The sequence below is a fragment of the Varanus komodoensis genome, unplaced genomic scaffold (assembly GCF_004798865.1).
Source record: "Varanus komodoensis strain SLA01 unplaced genomic scaffold, ASM479886v1 scaffold60, whole genome shotgun sequence".
Taxonomy (NCBI): domain Eukaryota; kingdom Metazoa; phylum Chordata; class Lepidosauria; order Squamata; family Varanidae; genus Varanus; species Varanus komodoensis.
This window is the reverse complement of record NW_025336223.1, coordinates 2,802,488-2,816,850: the sequence shown is the minus strand read 5'-3', so window position 1 is coordinate 2,816,850 and position 14,363 is coordinate 2,802,488. Positions and strand designations below refer to the sequence as shown.

At 41.9% G+C, this 14,363-nt stretch overlaps 1 protein-coding gene across 1 annotated transcript in view; it reads left to right on the top strand.

Annotated features, from left to right (window-relative positions):
* WARS2 (tryptophanyl tRNA synthetase 2, mitochondrial) overlaps positions 1–14,146 on the top strand; it is a 30,966-nt gene extending 16,820 nt beyond the window's left edge. Inside the window, exons 3-6 of the mRNA XM_044449730.1 lie at positions 10,296–10,376; positions 11,346–11,431; positions 11,625–11,743; positions 13,441–14,146. Coding sequence (XP_044305665.1) covers positions 10,296–10,376; positions 11,346–11,431; positions 11,625–11,743; positions 13,441–13,889 — 735 coding nt within the window. The 3' untranslated portion in view covers positions 13,890–14,146. The remainder of the gene's footprint in view (positions 1–10,295; positions 10,377–11,345; positions 11,432–11,624; positions 11,744–13,440) is intronic.
* Positions 14,147–14,363: the final 217 nt, after the last annotated feature.

Here is a 14,363-nt window from a genome sequence, read left to right as displayed (position 1 = left end):
CCTTCAGGTACTTCGGTCCTGAGTCATTTAGTGCCAGCACATTGACTTCAGTCCAGTAGTTCACTGCCAGCTTCCGTAATGTGGTATAATGTAAAGTTTCTGCATTTCTGACTTGTTTTGCAGTCTGAACTCAGTTACAGTGTTTCTGCTCAGTTTCCACATTTCCACCATAGAGTAGCAGCACAACAACAGGTCCTGCATCTGTTTTCCAGAGCAACACTTTTCCAGCATACCCAAAAGTGGTATGTCTGCTTTAACTCCAGCCAAATTATCTCTCTGAGTCCAGATACAAATTGCAAAACTGGCACAAATTTCTTATTTCATTTCACCCTCTGGCTAATGGATTTCATCATGCAAGGGCCATCTAGAAATGTGTAAGGCACTTTTTGCTGTTTTGCTGCAGTTGAAAAATACCAACTAATATCTCTGATGATTAGCAAGCAGTTGGCTTGATAAAGAAAAATCATAGCTGGAATATTACAGCTGCTAACAAAACCTTCTATTTAAATCTTTCTGCCACCTCTCTTAGATCCCTACTGGGCTGTGAAGCTTAGTGGTCAAATTTGTTCTTAGGTTCAAATGGGGAAGTCCATGTATCGTTTCCTAAGATCCTTGGAAGAAGTTTGGGACACACACGTTTCCGTATACTATATATTGTAGATTTTAAAAATGTATCTCCATTTTTGTAGGACCACTGCCCATGGATTACCATAACCAAACAAGAAATACCTGATAACTGTTCAAGCTAGTGTTGTGATAACTGGTTGCAATCTATTGGCCAGAACTGGAGTCAATAATTGAGTATCTACATTAATTAACAAAATAGGTTAATAGTATAATATGATTCTTGCCAGGCTTGAGAATCACTGTAATGTAAGCATTATTTAATGATGAAGAAAATATTCCTGAATCAGAATTACCAGACTTTAACCAAGCTCTTCCTTTGGCAAGAGCAACAGATTGCAAACAAGGATTCAGTTAAACTTGTTGGAATCATGTTGCAAATTACTGAAAAGATTTCACAAACTTGTAGTCACAAATCTTCTTGAACTCCTTGGAGGGAGGTTGGAACGCACATGTGGAACTCATTGAGGCTTCAGTATATTTTACTAATTTAAAAAAATGTATCTCCTTTTCTATAGATGGATTGCAAGATAGATTACAATAAACAAGAAAGAAAAACGAAACAAATACATGTAATAGAACAAAACGCCCCTAATTTCTGAATCTTAAGATTAGAGATAATATTTGGGAAACATTACACCTGTGTGAAAGGAGAAATGTTTGGTTATTAGAAAGTCACCAGTCATTAAGAAATGATGGCTAGGTTTGCATGATGGCTTGCTGCATACATGTTCTTGTGTCATCAAACCTGGTAACAAACCACACCAAATCCAGGGTGTTTTTAAGCATTGCAACAGCCCAGTTTCAATAGTTTTGGATGATATGAGAACCTAAGAGTAGGGGTTGAGTCACAGAGTGGGCATGTGCTACGAGATTGATTGACTGTGTGATTTTATGCAATAGTAGTTCCGTCAGGAGTCTGGTCAGCCCAATATTTTGGCAAAATAAAAGTAGGAAATTTTTTGAATAGCTGAATAAAGTGGTTATAAAAAAGAGACTGCCTTGAATAGGAGAAACTAGATTGAACTTCTAAATTTGAGCAATAGATATTGAACTGGTGCCCAGTAAGAGCTCTGGAAACCAGTAGGGAGATGCAGCATATTGAATGCTTACATCTTTGGAGAAATGTGATCAGCTAATGGACATAGCTAGCTTCCTATCGGAAACAATAAATAGTGGTATTTGTAATGCTGGTGATCTTCCAAGTATTTTTAGCTATGCTGCAGGAAATATTTTCAGAGGAAGATAATATCAGTACAGAAAACAGGCTCTTCCATCAAGAGACATGAAAGATTTTGAGCAGCTACACATTAGATTACTGCCCTGGTCAGGCTTCTAGCAAAGAGTTTGCTTTAGCAAAGAGATTGTTTAGTTATCAGCAGCATATTTTACAGTGCAACCTTATATGGCTACTCAGAAGTACATCCCATGGACAGCAGTGGGGCTTACCTCAGACTGCTAGATTAACTTAAATCAGTAGGCAAAAGGCTGATTTAGATCAGGTTTCTTACTGAAAGTTTTTGATATATTTCCTGCTGACCACTAAACCATGTTAATTTATAGCTAAATAGAGTAGTGTTTATACTGTTTCATTACTACATGCAGATTTCTTTGCCCTATATATATTTTACACACACACACACACACACACACACACACACACCGATATAGCAGAGGTGACCCAGCTTGTTCAGTGGAAGAGCCACATATGGTAAACATCAGATGTTTGGTAAATGTCAGAGCTACAAGGGGGTGCCCATGGGCGGCAGCAGCGGGTGGCGAGTGGCAAGCGGGCCCTTAAGGGGAGTGGCAGTGGGGGTGGCAAGCAGCAAGTGGGCACCCACAGGCACCTGTAGCAGCAAGCGGCGAACCACAAAATAAACTCAAAGAGCCGCATGCAGTTCAGGAGCCTCAGTTTGGCCACCCCAGCTATATAGAAAATATTTTTAAGGCATATTCTTATGACCAGTAGCAGTGAAAGCCTGGGGTTAACAAAGCAATCTTATACATACTTACACAGAAATAAATTCCAGTAGGCAGGCTTGCATGGCATGCCAAACCACCCTGGCAATACAGAAGAACAGCCCTTCTGAGAACAGTCCATAATGAGCCCAACATTTGTTAACTTTCCACTCCATTTCCCTCTGGTGATTCTTTACGGGGACCAAGTTTTTCCCATATTGTCTTCTGGGGCAGCTGGCATTTATGGTGGCCAGGGCAGATTCGGGGGGGAGTAGAAAAGGGGATCCATGGTGGGATCAGTCATACAGGTTCAGACTACATGACAATCCCCCATAGGTATAACACAACCCCTAGAATAGCCCATGGGTTCTTAGGATCACTTGTTCAGGCAGGGTGGGAGTACTGTGGGTGGTTGACTGCCCATGATGGATTGTCATGTCTTATGCACCAGGACACTTAGTTCAGTGGGGCTTACTGTCAGACAGCTATAGGATTGTAGTCTAAATATAAGAATATGGACAGAAACATGCCAGCTATATCAGCTGGAAAAAACACAAGAACCCTCTGGAAACTGTCTGGATCCATCAGCTTCTGCTACAGAGGAGAAAAGGCATTGTTATTCTAAATCTCAGCAGCAGCTAGCTGACCATGACAAAGAGACTGATTCAGAGTCAGTCATCTTCAGATCACTATTCCCATGCCTGTTTTGGGGGAAAAAACATCTAGAGCAGGGGTCCTCCGACTTCTTCAATAGGGGGCCAGTTGAAAGGCAGCTGCGACTGGTGCAGGACCGTGAGGCGGCTTGCTTGCTCAGAGATCTCCCAGCAAGTTCAAAACCATCTCCAAGCAAGCAAGCCACCACCTCCCGCCCATGTGGCGAGGCGGCAGTGAGCGTGGGCAGCGGGCAGCAGCGCAGGCTGGATAAATGGGCATGGCGGGCTGGATCCATCCCACAGGTCGTAGTTTGAGAACCCATGGAATAAATGAATTTAACATGTTTATTTTGTTTGTATTTAGAAAACAGCAAAACAAAAATCACTCCATGTTTATTTTTTGAATGAATCAATGCACTACAAATATCTGACCTGAAATATTTGAGGAAAAAAATAAATTGCGTGCTAGTGATGTATGAAGAATCTGGCTTAGGGGCGGAAATCTGTTGGATTTCCTAGGCTTGGCTCCCTGGACTCAGGTTTGTGTTGTCTCTGCCCAGAGTCCACCTCATGCCAAGCGTTTGTGTGGGTCTCTGACAGGGGGAGAGTTCAAGTGGGTCCGCAAGGTTGGCTCATGCACACACCACCCATGTATCTGCCATGCAAGTGGAGATCAGCTTTGGGACATGTGACTTGCAAGCTTCGCATGCTTTACACAAAGATACCTTTTGTGCAAAGATCTGTGTACTCCACTCACTTTGCACAAAGAAGGGGTCTGCTAGCATTCCCAGATGTAATCTTGGCTTAGGTCACTTATGGGTCGGGACTGAACAGAGGAAAGAAGTCCAGCAAGGGCAAGCGTGCTTGATTCTGGCTGACTCTTCACATCCTTTGTTGATCCCTAGCTCTTGTTCACCTTGTTTTCCTTCAGGGGTTTTATCATACGTGTATGCTGTGTGCACAATCTTTTCAGTCTTTTGTAGGGATTGCCCTCTGCCATCAGTCAGTGCCAGCTATTTTTAAAACATTAATTTTTCACAATTTTGCTTTCGGTGTTTGAATTGCCCTAGTTTTATGTCTTGTCTTTGAACTTGGCAGTGATTTAAGATACTGATTTAAGCGCAGCGTGATACCTTTGTAAAGAATTCAAGTTTAAATAATACCTTGCTCTGGGGTCAGTATGCCTTAAATAATACTTTGCTCTGTGGTCTGTAAGCCTGACTTGAGATTGTTTTGTCTTCTGTTCTTGGCGGCTTATTATTCAATAAAGGAAACCCCCACAGGTCATTAGAAATTCTTATTAAAGCAAATGTTTTATCAAGTGGGGAAAGCCAGTCTACTATCCATTGCTTGTTTAGTGGCTCTCGTTAGAACTGCGTGTATGCAGCCTGATTTGTCACTTCAGAATAGTAGTAAGGTACAAAAATGGCCTTGTACAGTTAATCCTTCTCTTTTGCTACTGTTGCTGTGCAGATTTGTGTGCTGTGCCTATGTCTCCATTCTGTTGGAAAGGTTGACCAACAGGGATAAGTGCTGGTTTAGGCAGGAGGCCAAAGCCTAAGCAGAATCAGAGCACCTCTGTTCTTTCCTGAGATGAAGCAGCTTTCCTCCAGAGCCAGCAGTACTGAAGCCACAGTAACTCATGAGATACAAGAGGCAGAGGTGTTTTAAAGATTCTCCTTCAAACATAGTTTCTTTAATTTATCTAAAATGCTGTGTGGGGAGAGGGTAGGCAATTGAGTGACTGGTAGATCCACCTTCTATCCATTTTACAGGGTACCTAAGAGGTCTAATTGCTGTCCTTTTGGGGATGGGATTATGAGATGTCCATCTTTTCAGTGTCACTATATAAAATGGTTTTAAATGGTTGATCAGACATCCCAACTCCCTAGCTTATGCACCTCTCCTTCTGAAAGTTGGTAGATATCTTGCCTGGCCACTCCTATGTAACATATGCTACTTTCATACAAATTGTCCCCAAAAATGCACACAGAAGGTTAATCAAATACTAACCCTTCCAAAAGTTGAGTGCTGCCTTGTCATGTGAACCATTGCACCTTTCTTTCTGAAACTTTACAGGTTTCTTACAGATGTATACCTCCAGTCTGTCTGTTTTCAGAACAATGGCCCGCAAGGGATAAATACATCCTCTTTTGGAGGCATTATATGTTAAGTTTTTGCAGTAAAATTCCCGCAGCTATCACTCTGAAATTTGGCAGTCTTGATCCCTACATATGAGGCAACTAGTCCTGCAATTTTCATTCAGTTCTGCCAAGTGCAAAAGGAGGAAGAGTATGGTTTTCTGTTCCTGCATCCTGTCTCCAGCTTTCCGAAGAAAAGTTGTAAAAGGCCCATAAAGCTACAGTAGAGGAGGGCAGGAAACCAAACACTTTGTAAACTGTGTTCTCAGCAGCACTCAAGTTAAGGGTTTCCAATTACTAGCTGTATAGGGCCTGGTACAAGCTTTTTCTGTTGGAAAAAATGGCACATTATTTGAAACACCTTGCCAAATATAATACTGAGCTGGCCAGCATGTTTCAGGTGAAAGCCACTACACTCCTCAAGAAGCAAATCAATACTCCCCTTATATGGTGAACTGTGACTCTGTTATGGACCTGGAAGGGGGATGTGTTTTTCTTGTGGTAGACCATTTCTTTACAAGGGTTCCTTTCAAAGAAGAATAATTGATAAGCTTCCACCAATCAAGATGAGTCTTCTGATGTACCCTAGTGTGTTCAGCTGCCCAGCCCCGGAAGAACAGGGGGAGTGCTTTGGATTTTCTTGCTGAAAGCCCATTAACACAGAACTTAAAAAAAAACCCTCTGTGTAAAGATCCTCTCTGTAATCCTGCAGAAAACCAGATTGTGCAAAAAAAAAAAAAAAAAAAGTAGGGGGGGGAACCTTCCTTTTGATGGTGAAGATCTTGTCAACGCTAAAGATGGAAGAGAACATGGACCACTTTCAAAAGAGGACTCCAGTATATTTACTAACATGCTGAGTTAGTAAAAGCAAACACTGCATATCCTCACACCTTTGGTCTTCTGGGGCTGAATACTTCCAGCAGCCATCTCACCAGCTGCAAGAAGTTGGGTGAGCTCTCTAAGTAGCATTTTTAAAAAACTGTTTTCATGTCTTCTGAATCCCAGACTGGCCACCTTCAATTTGGGCCCTAATTGTTCCATTGTCTCATATCTTTGCAAGTAAGATTGGACATTTGGGTTTTGCCTATTATTATCTACAGGGTTCCTCTCCACTCCTGCGTAGGCATTATTTAAATATTTCCCTCAACTCCTTTGCAGGATGAGATTCAGACATTGTTGAAGAAGGGAGACACTTATGCCTTCAGGGAAAGAACATCATGAAATTACTTGGCATTACAAAGAAATCTTACTTGGTGACATGAGTCAACATAAATATTAACCACAATTCTGAATTCCTCACTACTGTACCCCAAGAATTCATCGAATGCATACTGTTTATCTCAGCTCCTTGTTCATCCCAATGAATGTTGTCAGCCTCATACATTGACAGCTAGGCCCCAATGATACCGCTCTTGGCATGCTCACCCAGTCCCTTGCTCTGGCACTGCAACTTCTTGATACGCTAGCTCTGTTGGTCAGACTAGACAAGCTGCACTTGATACCAGCCTGACGGATCCAGTTCATTGTGGTCATTTGGGATTGGAACACTGATTGGCGTGCTTAGCATCCGATCGCTTGCTTGCATTGGCCAAGCACATGTCACAGCAAAAGGAGGCCCCACTGCCAGTGTCCAGAAGATACCTGCATAGATGGTAGCCACTGCTGTGGCTGCCACTTCCACTTGCCACTCCCTTTTCTCCGCTGCCTGTCCTGCAGGCACCCACAGTTGAATGTATTTGCTATGGTGCTGTACAGCTAATGTCACAAGATTTGTGGCAAGGCTGGATCATATGTGGAATTGCGGGGAAATAGATTTGTTTAGTAATGGGATGCGATACTCCTTTACATCTTTCCACCTTTCTCTCTGATTACTCAGGTAATTACATGTGGCTACCATGCCACCAGAAGTAAATTGAACTCTGTAAGCATCCTGAAAACCTGCATTCCACAAATCCTACAATGTTTTTTTTCTTCTGGTTATGCCTGTAACCAGGGCATCAATCCATTTTTATGCCCGTTGCACCATGTGTTACAGTGTCTTTTTTCCTTCCATTTGAAAAGTTAGTTTTTTCCTTCAATTTTATTTGACTGTGATTTCAGCAAGCCCTACAGTAGTTGCAGAGGTCCTGTTGTTCTCAATGTCTTTGATCAAGCAGTTTTTCAAGAGACTTTTCAGCTTATCCAACACCCAGCATATAACCTCTCCATGGTGCTGAAGGCATTAATGCCTAGAACTTTTGAGTTTTCAGTGATCTTCACTTTCTGACCTGAAGATGACATTTTTAGTAGCCATTACCTTGGCTTATTAATTAGCGAGCTCTGTGTTCATCGCATGGACCACCGTATCTTTCCTTTAGACAGGGTTGCACTATGACTGGACATACTCTTCCTGTCCAAGATGGTATTTGTGTTCAACCCCAGTCAGGACCTTTGCTAGCCCTTTCTCCAGATCGAACAACTCTCTTGGAATTGGCTTTCCACTGCCTCAAAGTTAGATGAACATTTGTGTTTCACATGACCTGTGATGGGGGATTTTTGAAATCCTGGAGATCGCACTTACCATAAGAAAGATAGCATAATGATTTCCAGTTTCTTCTCAACCCTTCTCTGCATGGGTGATGGAAGTTACTTGACCCATAGATGCTTTATTACTGGACCTGTTACAGCACATTCTGCTCAAATGTTGTCAGCATCAGTAACTTCCTTGAGAGGCATGCTGACTCTGGACCTATACCATACTACTATGTGGCTGCAACCCACCGCTTTCCCTCATCAAATATTAGGCATCAGAACATGAACTGACATTTCCTTTGGTGAGGCATTTTTTCTTTGATCCATGTTTGAGGAACCTACCCAACACTTGCTAGCTGCCCTTATGTGTGATACACAGAACCATGAGGACAGAAAGTTTATCTATAGCTGTTGTTTTTTGACAGGTCATTGGTGCATTCAAGTAGCTCATCTACAATCCCCTCTTCTTTAGCTTAGTTAGATTTCCTGCAGCAACCAAAACATAGATGCATCCAGCTGTTTCTTGGCATCACATGTTGGAGACTGATAATGGTTTTAATCCATTTAATCTTTTAATTTAAACATGGTATAATAAAACATTTTCACTTTGTTCCATGGCTGTTCTGGTCAAACAGAATTTACACGTATTTAAAGCTCTGAAGAACCTGAAACAAAGAACCTGAGAAATGTCTGAACAGATACAAGAATTGAATGATCACGCACTGCAGAGGGCAATGCACATTCACTCCACTGTCTTCAACTGTCTGGAATAGGCAGTCTCCAGCACTAATGCAGGCCCTTAATAAAGGTGAAGCATCTGTTCAATTGGCCTCTTTCACTGGCTTGGTAAATTGCTGCCGTTTCAGTTGTACCTTTCACATGGGCCAGCTATCAGCAAGTGGCATTCAGTGCTTCTAACAAAGGACGATGCTAGAAGTCTTTTGGGTGGAGATTATGTGTTGAGGAGTGGTGCTGGATAGTCTGATGAAATATTGGAGGTGTGTTTGTTCTGGAAGAGAGAACGATGCCGTTGTTCCACTCAGATTTGAATCTGGTGCATTTGAACTCATCTAGTCTGGTAGACTAGAGTGCAATTTCACAGATGCTTTTAAGGCTGCAAACGTGTCCTTTGCCTTTCCTAAGGGAAAGGGACAAAGCACTTCTGCAGTACTGAGGCAGGCAATGATTAGAGAAAAACAAATGAAAGGCTGACTTTATAGTACTGGAATGTGCAAGTCATTGTCTTGTATCTCACTTTCCACTGCTTGGAGGATCTTTAGGTATAAAAGAGTGCTACACTGGTCTTTAATGATGCATCTCATTGAAAGACCATCTAGTCATGAATGGATTATTTCAACAGTGCTGCTTTGTGAACTTCCCAGAGAGCTTCAGCTGTTAGAAGGTATAGAAATTAAACAAACAGTCCTGGGCCTGTACAGAATGTCAAGAGGAAAAGGGGGTGTGTGATCCTTGCTTTTGTTTTGGCCCTTCTTGTGAACACGTTAGTTTTGCTCTTGTCTTTTTGTAGAACTGCTTGGCTCTTTTATCTGCTTGTCTTGGCTTCTGTCATATCTGAAACTTGCTTTGTTGACACTGGGTTTGTGCTTCAGCAATTGATACCTTGGTTGAAAGTGCTGCCTGAATTAAGTAAATAGAGCTGCCAGGCTGCTGACGGGGACTGGGCGTTGTTCTCATATAACCCCAGTTCTCCGTCAGCTTCACTGGCTCCCGATTGAAGTCTGGACCCAATTCAAGGTGTTGGTTATGACCTATAAAGTCCTCAACAGCTTGGGACCTGGTTATCTAAAGGAACGCTTGTGTCCATATATGCCCTCCCACCCCTTGAGATCGGCAACAGATGCCCTTCTCCGGGAACCCTCCGTGAATGATATTAGGAGGATGAGTACCCGGAGAAGGGCCTTCTCTGCAGTGGCACCCCACCTATGGAATGTGCTCCCCAGAGAGGCCCGCCTGGCACCATCGTTATTTGTTTTTCGGCGCCAGGCTAAGACCTTTTTATTTAAAACTTATTTTAATTGTTAACTTATGTATTTATAGGATTTTAAATTTTTAAACCGAGATGTTACCGGGCTTTTTAATCTTTAATTGTATAAATTGTTATTTATATGTTTTAATTATGCTGTGAACCGCCCTGAGGCTTTGTTGTGATGGGGGCGGCATAGAAATTTTTTAAATAAATAAATAAATAAATGGGTGAGTCAGGCAAATTACGATGACTACAAACCAGGAAGTGGAGCTCTTGGCATGTGCCTAACTGTCAGACTAGGTCAGTAAGGTAACTTGGTGTGTTTATACACTTGTTTGCCTTGTCTGGAGGTGGGGCTCTCTACTAATACTGTGCTTGTGCGAAAACACACTGTACATGATTTCATATTTATTTCAGGTGCCTGAACATGCAGAGCTCAGCTGGATTCTGGGGTGTTTCACCAGCATTCCACGTCTGCAGCACTTTCCCCAGTGGAAGGTAAGGCTAAACTGGCCAGGGAAGTCTCTCTCATATTCCCGTCTAGCCATTCCTCTCTGTTCTGGACAAGTTACAATGACAGGAACATGAGTGACTTCCATCAAGCAGAGGGCAAAGGGGGCTAGATGGAACTACATGTCCCCTTGCCCCCAGTGGCCTGTTGTACTTCTTGGGAGGCCTTTATGTGCACAGATAGATACATGGAAGAACAGGACTTCACTGAATCATGAACTGTTCCACCTGCAGGACTAGATTGCACCTCATCTTTTCTCACAGCAAAAAAAATTCCAAATCACCGTTTCCTGATACTTTCAGAGGACTACAGGCAGTTTGCTGCTTCTGTGATAACAGGGCCATGGCACACTCTGAAATCTCTGACCTCCACCTCCCCCACTTCAACCCAGGAGGCTGAAAAGGTGCTTCTGTAAAAATGAGGAAGCAGAAATGCAACCCAACTAAGTTTCCAGTTTCCCCGTCATAGTAGGGTGTGTCCTAATGAGTGGCCCCTTATTTACCACTCTGACTGTTGATGTAACACCAGTATGAAGCTGAAATAGGCTTCGGCGAATGGGGCGGCATAGAAGTCCCCTAAATAAATAAATAAAATAAATAAGTAGGCACCAAGCACATGAGCTCCCTTTGGGAAGCTCATTTCAAACTCGGGGTGCCACAAATGAAAAAGCCCTCCCCCTAGTAGCCACCTACCTTGCTTCCTTGGAAGGGTCTTCCACAGACAGACCCCTGAAGATGACCTCAGCTTCCAAGGAGATATATACTCAGAACTGAGCCTTAGTTGGATGCTGTATCTTTTTTAAAAGGAAGGTGCTGCAAATAATGTTTTAACTACTTTCCTGGACTACGCTTAACTTACTAAGCAATATTTTACATCTTAAGTTTATGAAAGAACAGTTTAGTGTGTGCAAAATTATTGTCATAAAGATATTATGTTTTCTTTTCCTATGCAAATAGATAAAGAATGCCAACCAAATGAATGAAGGAACAGTTGGCCTGTTCACCTATCCTGTCCTTCAGGCTGCTGATATTCTTCTTTACAAGTAAGAATACATATGTCATTTGCTTGCAGATAAAGTTGCTTTGATACATAAAAAGGGAATGAATAGCCAAGTAACTGGGAATGGAAGCCTGCTTAGTGATGATATAATTGTCACTTTAACATTTAGTTCATCAGTCCTAATGAAATAGCTTGAGCGAAAACAATACACACCCATGTGTGTTCTTTATTGGAAGGTCAACGCATGTACCTGTGGGAGAGGACCAAGTCCTTCACTTGGAGCTGACCCAAGATACTGCCCGGCGCTTCAACAAGAAATACGGGGAATTCTTTCCGGTTCCCAAAGCCATTTTGAGTGAGTAAGAAAAGTAAAACCTGCCACAAATGGCTGAAAGTTGGGGAAGGTGGTTCTGCTTGGAGAGCATCTATATAAGAAAGAGCAGAATAAAAATGTACACAAATAAAAGGGGAGGTTGATGTTGAGAAATTGAGTTTGGGAGTGGGGTTAACCATTCCACATTTCTGGTGCCTACAGTTCTAGTATTAAAGGCAGGCCCCTTGTTCTTCTGCTGTCTTTGAGACATTTCAGCAGCCCTCACCACTCTCAAGAATACTGTGCATCCCACTGGGCCAGTTGTAGAAGGCCATATAAGATCCTTGATACTTATATAAAAACTCCCCTACCAGTAAAAATACTGTATACTTTTTACTGGTGGGAAAACAATGTTATTGTTCATTTTCTTAATGTCCAAAAGTAGGCTCAGAACATACGTCCTTGTAAAATCTGTTGCTTAAAAATCTGACCTAAAGTAGTAGAGAAAATTTTCAAAAACATTGAATAGTCTTGTGGTACCTTAGGTGAACAATTCTAATAGTACAATGAGTATTTGTGGCTTTTATACTTTTCAGCTATTGAAGGAATAATGTCTTGCTAAAGAATACTTTGAAAGACTAACCACCTAGAGAGCTTCAGCTCTGGGGTGATATTGAAATGAAATGAAATGAAATGAAATGAAATGAAATGAAAAAAGAGACCCTTAAAGAAGTCACCACTTTTCATTAAACACCCCAGTCAGAGAAAGTCTGGACTGAGTAGAAGACACAGTGGTAATACAATGTTAGGTAAAATAATAAAATTTATTATTTCTGGCATTTTCAGCAATTAAATGACTTTTTATTGGTGGGAAAGTTCTTTAGCAGTGTGTGTGCATAGGAGGATGATTAGTATAACCAAGGAGAAAATACAAGGCTGTGAAATCCTGTTAGATGCCTTTCTTCATCTTAATTTTAGAAATGGATTTGTTATTCAAGAAAAATAAGGAATTGGCATGTTATATGATGGCTGGAGCAAGAATGCTTAATACAAAAAGAAGTGGAGAGTGCAAATAAAACTTTTGAGAGATTAATAGCTGAATAAAATAATGGGATTTTGTTGTTATGGCAAAATTAACACATACTAAAAAGCAAGAAAAAAGCAAAAAGGGGATTCAGTTGGGAAAAAATTGGCATGCTTTATTAAAAATTATTTGCAGAAGTAAAACAATGTATAAAATATGCCATTTTGTTTTTCAGTAACCTGATTTAGTTATTATACTCGCTTTCTCTCCCTCTCTCACACACACACACAGACAGACAGAATATGTGGAAGAATTATTAAGTATGTTTTGGGTTTTGCATGTGAAACACATAATACATATATGCGTAACAAAAACATATATACTTTACTCTAGACATGCAGAGAAGGGATACCTTACTCTTTGTTTTAGGTAATACAGTATTGCTTTTATTGTATGCGTTATTTATATCAAAATTATGTTAACATAAATTTTACACAGTTCCTTATAATCCTTAGAGCAACCCTGTAAAGAGGGTCAGTACTAATCAGTACTGTCCCTGGATTGCAGGGTGTGGCTGAACTTGAGGCTGAGAGAGTGGCTTGCCTAAGGCCACCTAATGAATTCAAGGTAGAGATAAGATATGAAGCACAGCCTTCCTGCTAGCCAGCCACTGCATTGCACAGCTCACCTGTGGACCCTTCTGTCTTGATTTTAGCTCCAGCGAAGAAGGTGAAGTCCCTCAGAGATCCTTCATCCAAGATGTCAAAATCAGATCCTCAGAGATTAGCCACAGTGGCCATAACAGACAGCCCTGATGAGATAAAGCTGAAATTTCGCAAGGCAGTCACTGACTTTACCTCTGAGGTGACCTATGAGCCAGACCACCGCCCTGGTGTCTCCAATCTCGTGGCCATTCACTCTGCCATAGCAGGGCTCAGCAAAGAGGAAGTGGTTCACCAGAGTATTGGCCTTGATACTGCTCATTACAAAGCGGTGGTAGCGGAGGCAGTAATCGAAAAACTTGCACCAATCAGGAGTGAATTCAAGAGACTAAAAGAAGACAGATCTTACCTGGAGAAGGTGCTACAGACTGGAGCAGAAAAAGCCAAAGAACTCGCAGCACCTGTGTATCTTGAAGTCAAAAGATTGGTGGGATTGCACTAGCCTCAAGGAAAAACAACTGATACTTTTTATTACTGAGTCCAGTCTTGTGTTCTTGACCCTGCTCCTGGCTGGACATCTTTGTCCTTGGTTTGGGGCCAGATCATTTCCTGTCACGTGCATTAACTGGGGAATTTGAGAGAGCCCAGCAAGGCAGACGTGGAGATCCACAATGAAGGAAAGCCCTTTGTGCCCCTCCTGCCCCCAGTTGGAACCGAATCAAAAGTAGAACCTATTTGATAAAAAAATGCTGCATTTGCCGTCTGTTTTTTTTTTCTCTCCCCTAAAATGAATGAGTGCAAATAGCAGTCACAAGTACTTGTCCTGCGTGAGCCTGTGGTGTTGATCAGGTTGCCTGTGGTACCAGTAGTCCTGGTTTGCCTCTCTTAACAGCTCCTCACACTCCTCACAGGTGCAGATTCTTGGAAGCAACATCTATCCCTCCCGAGTGGGAATGGGTTCCCAAACACAAGCATG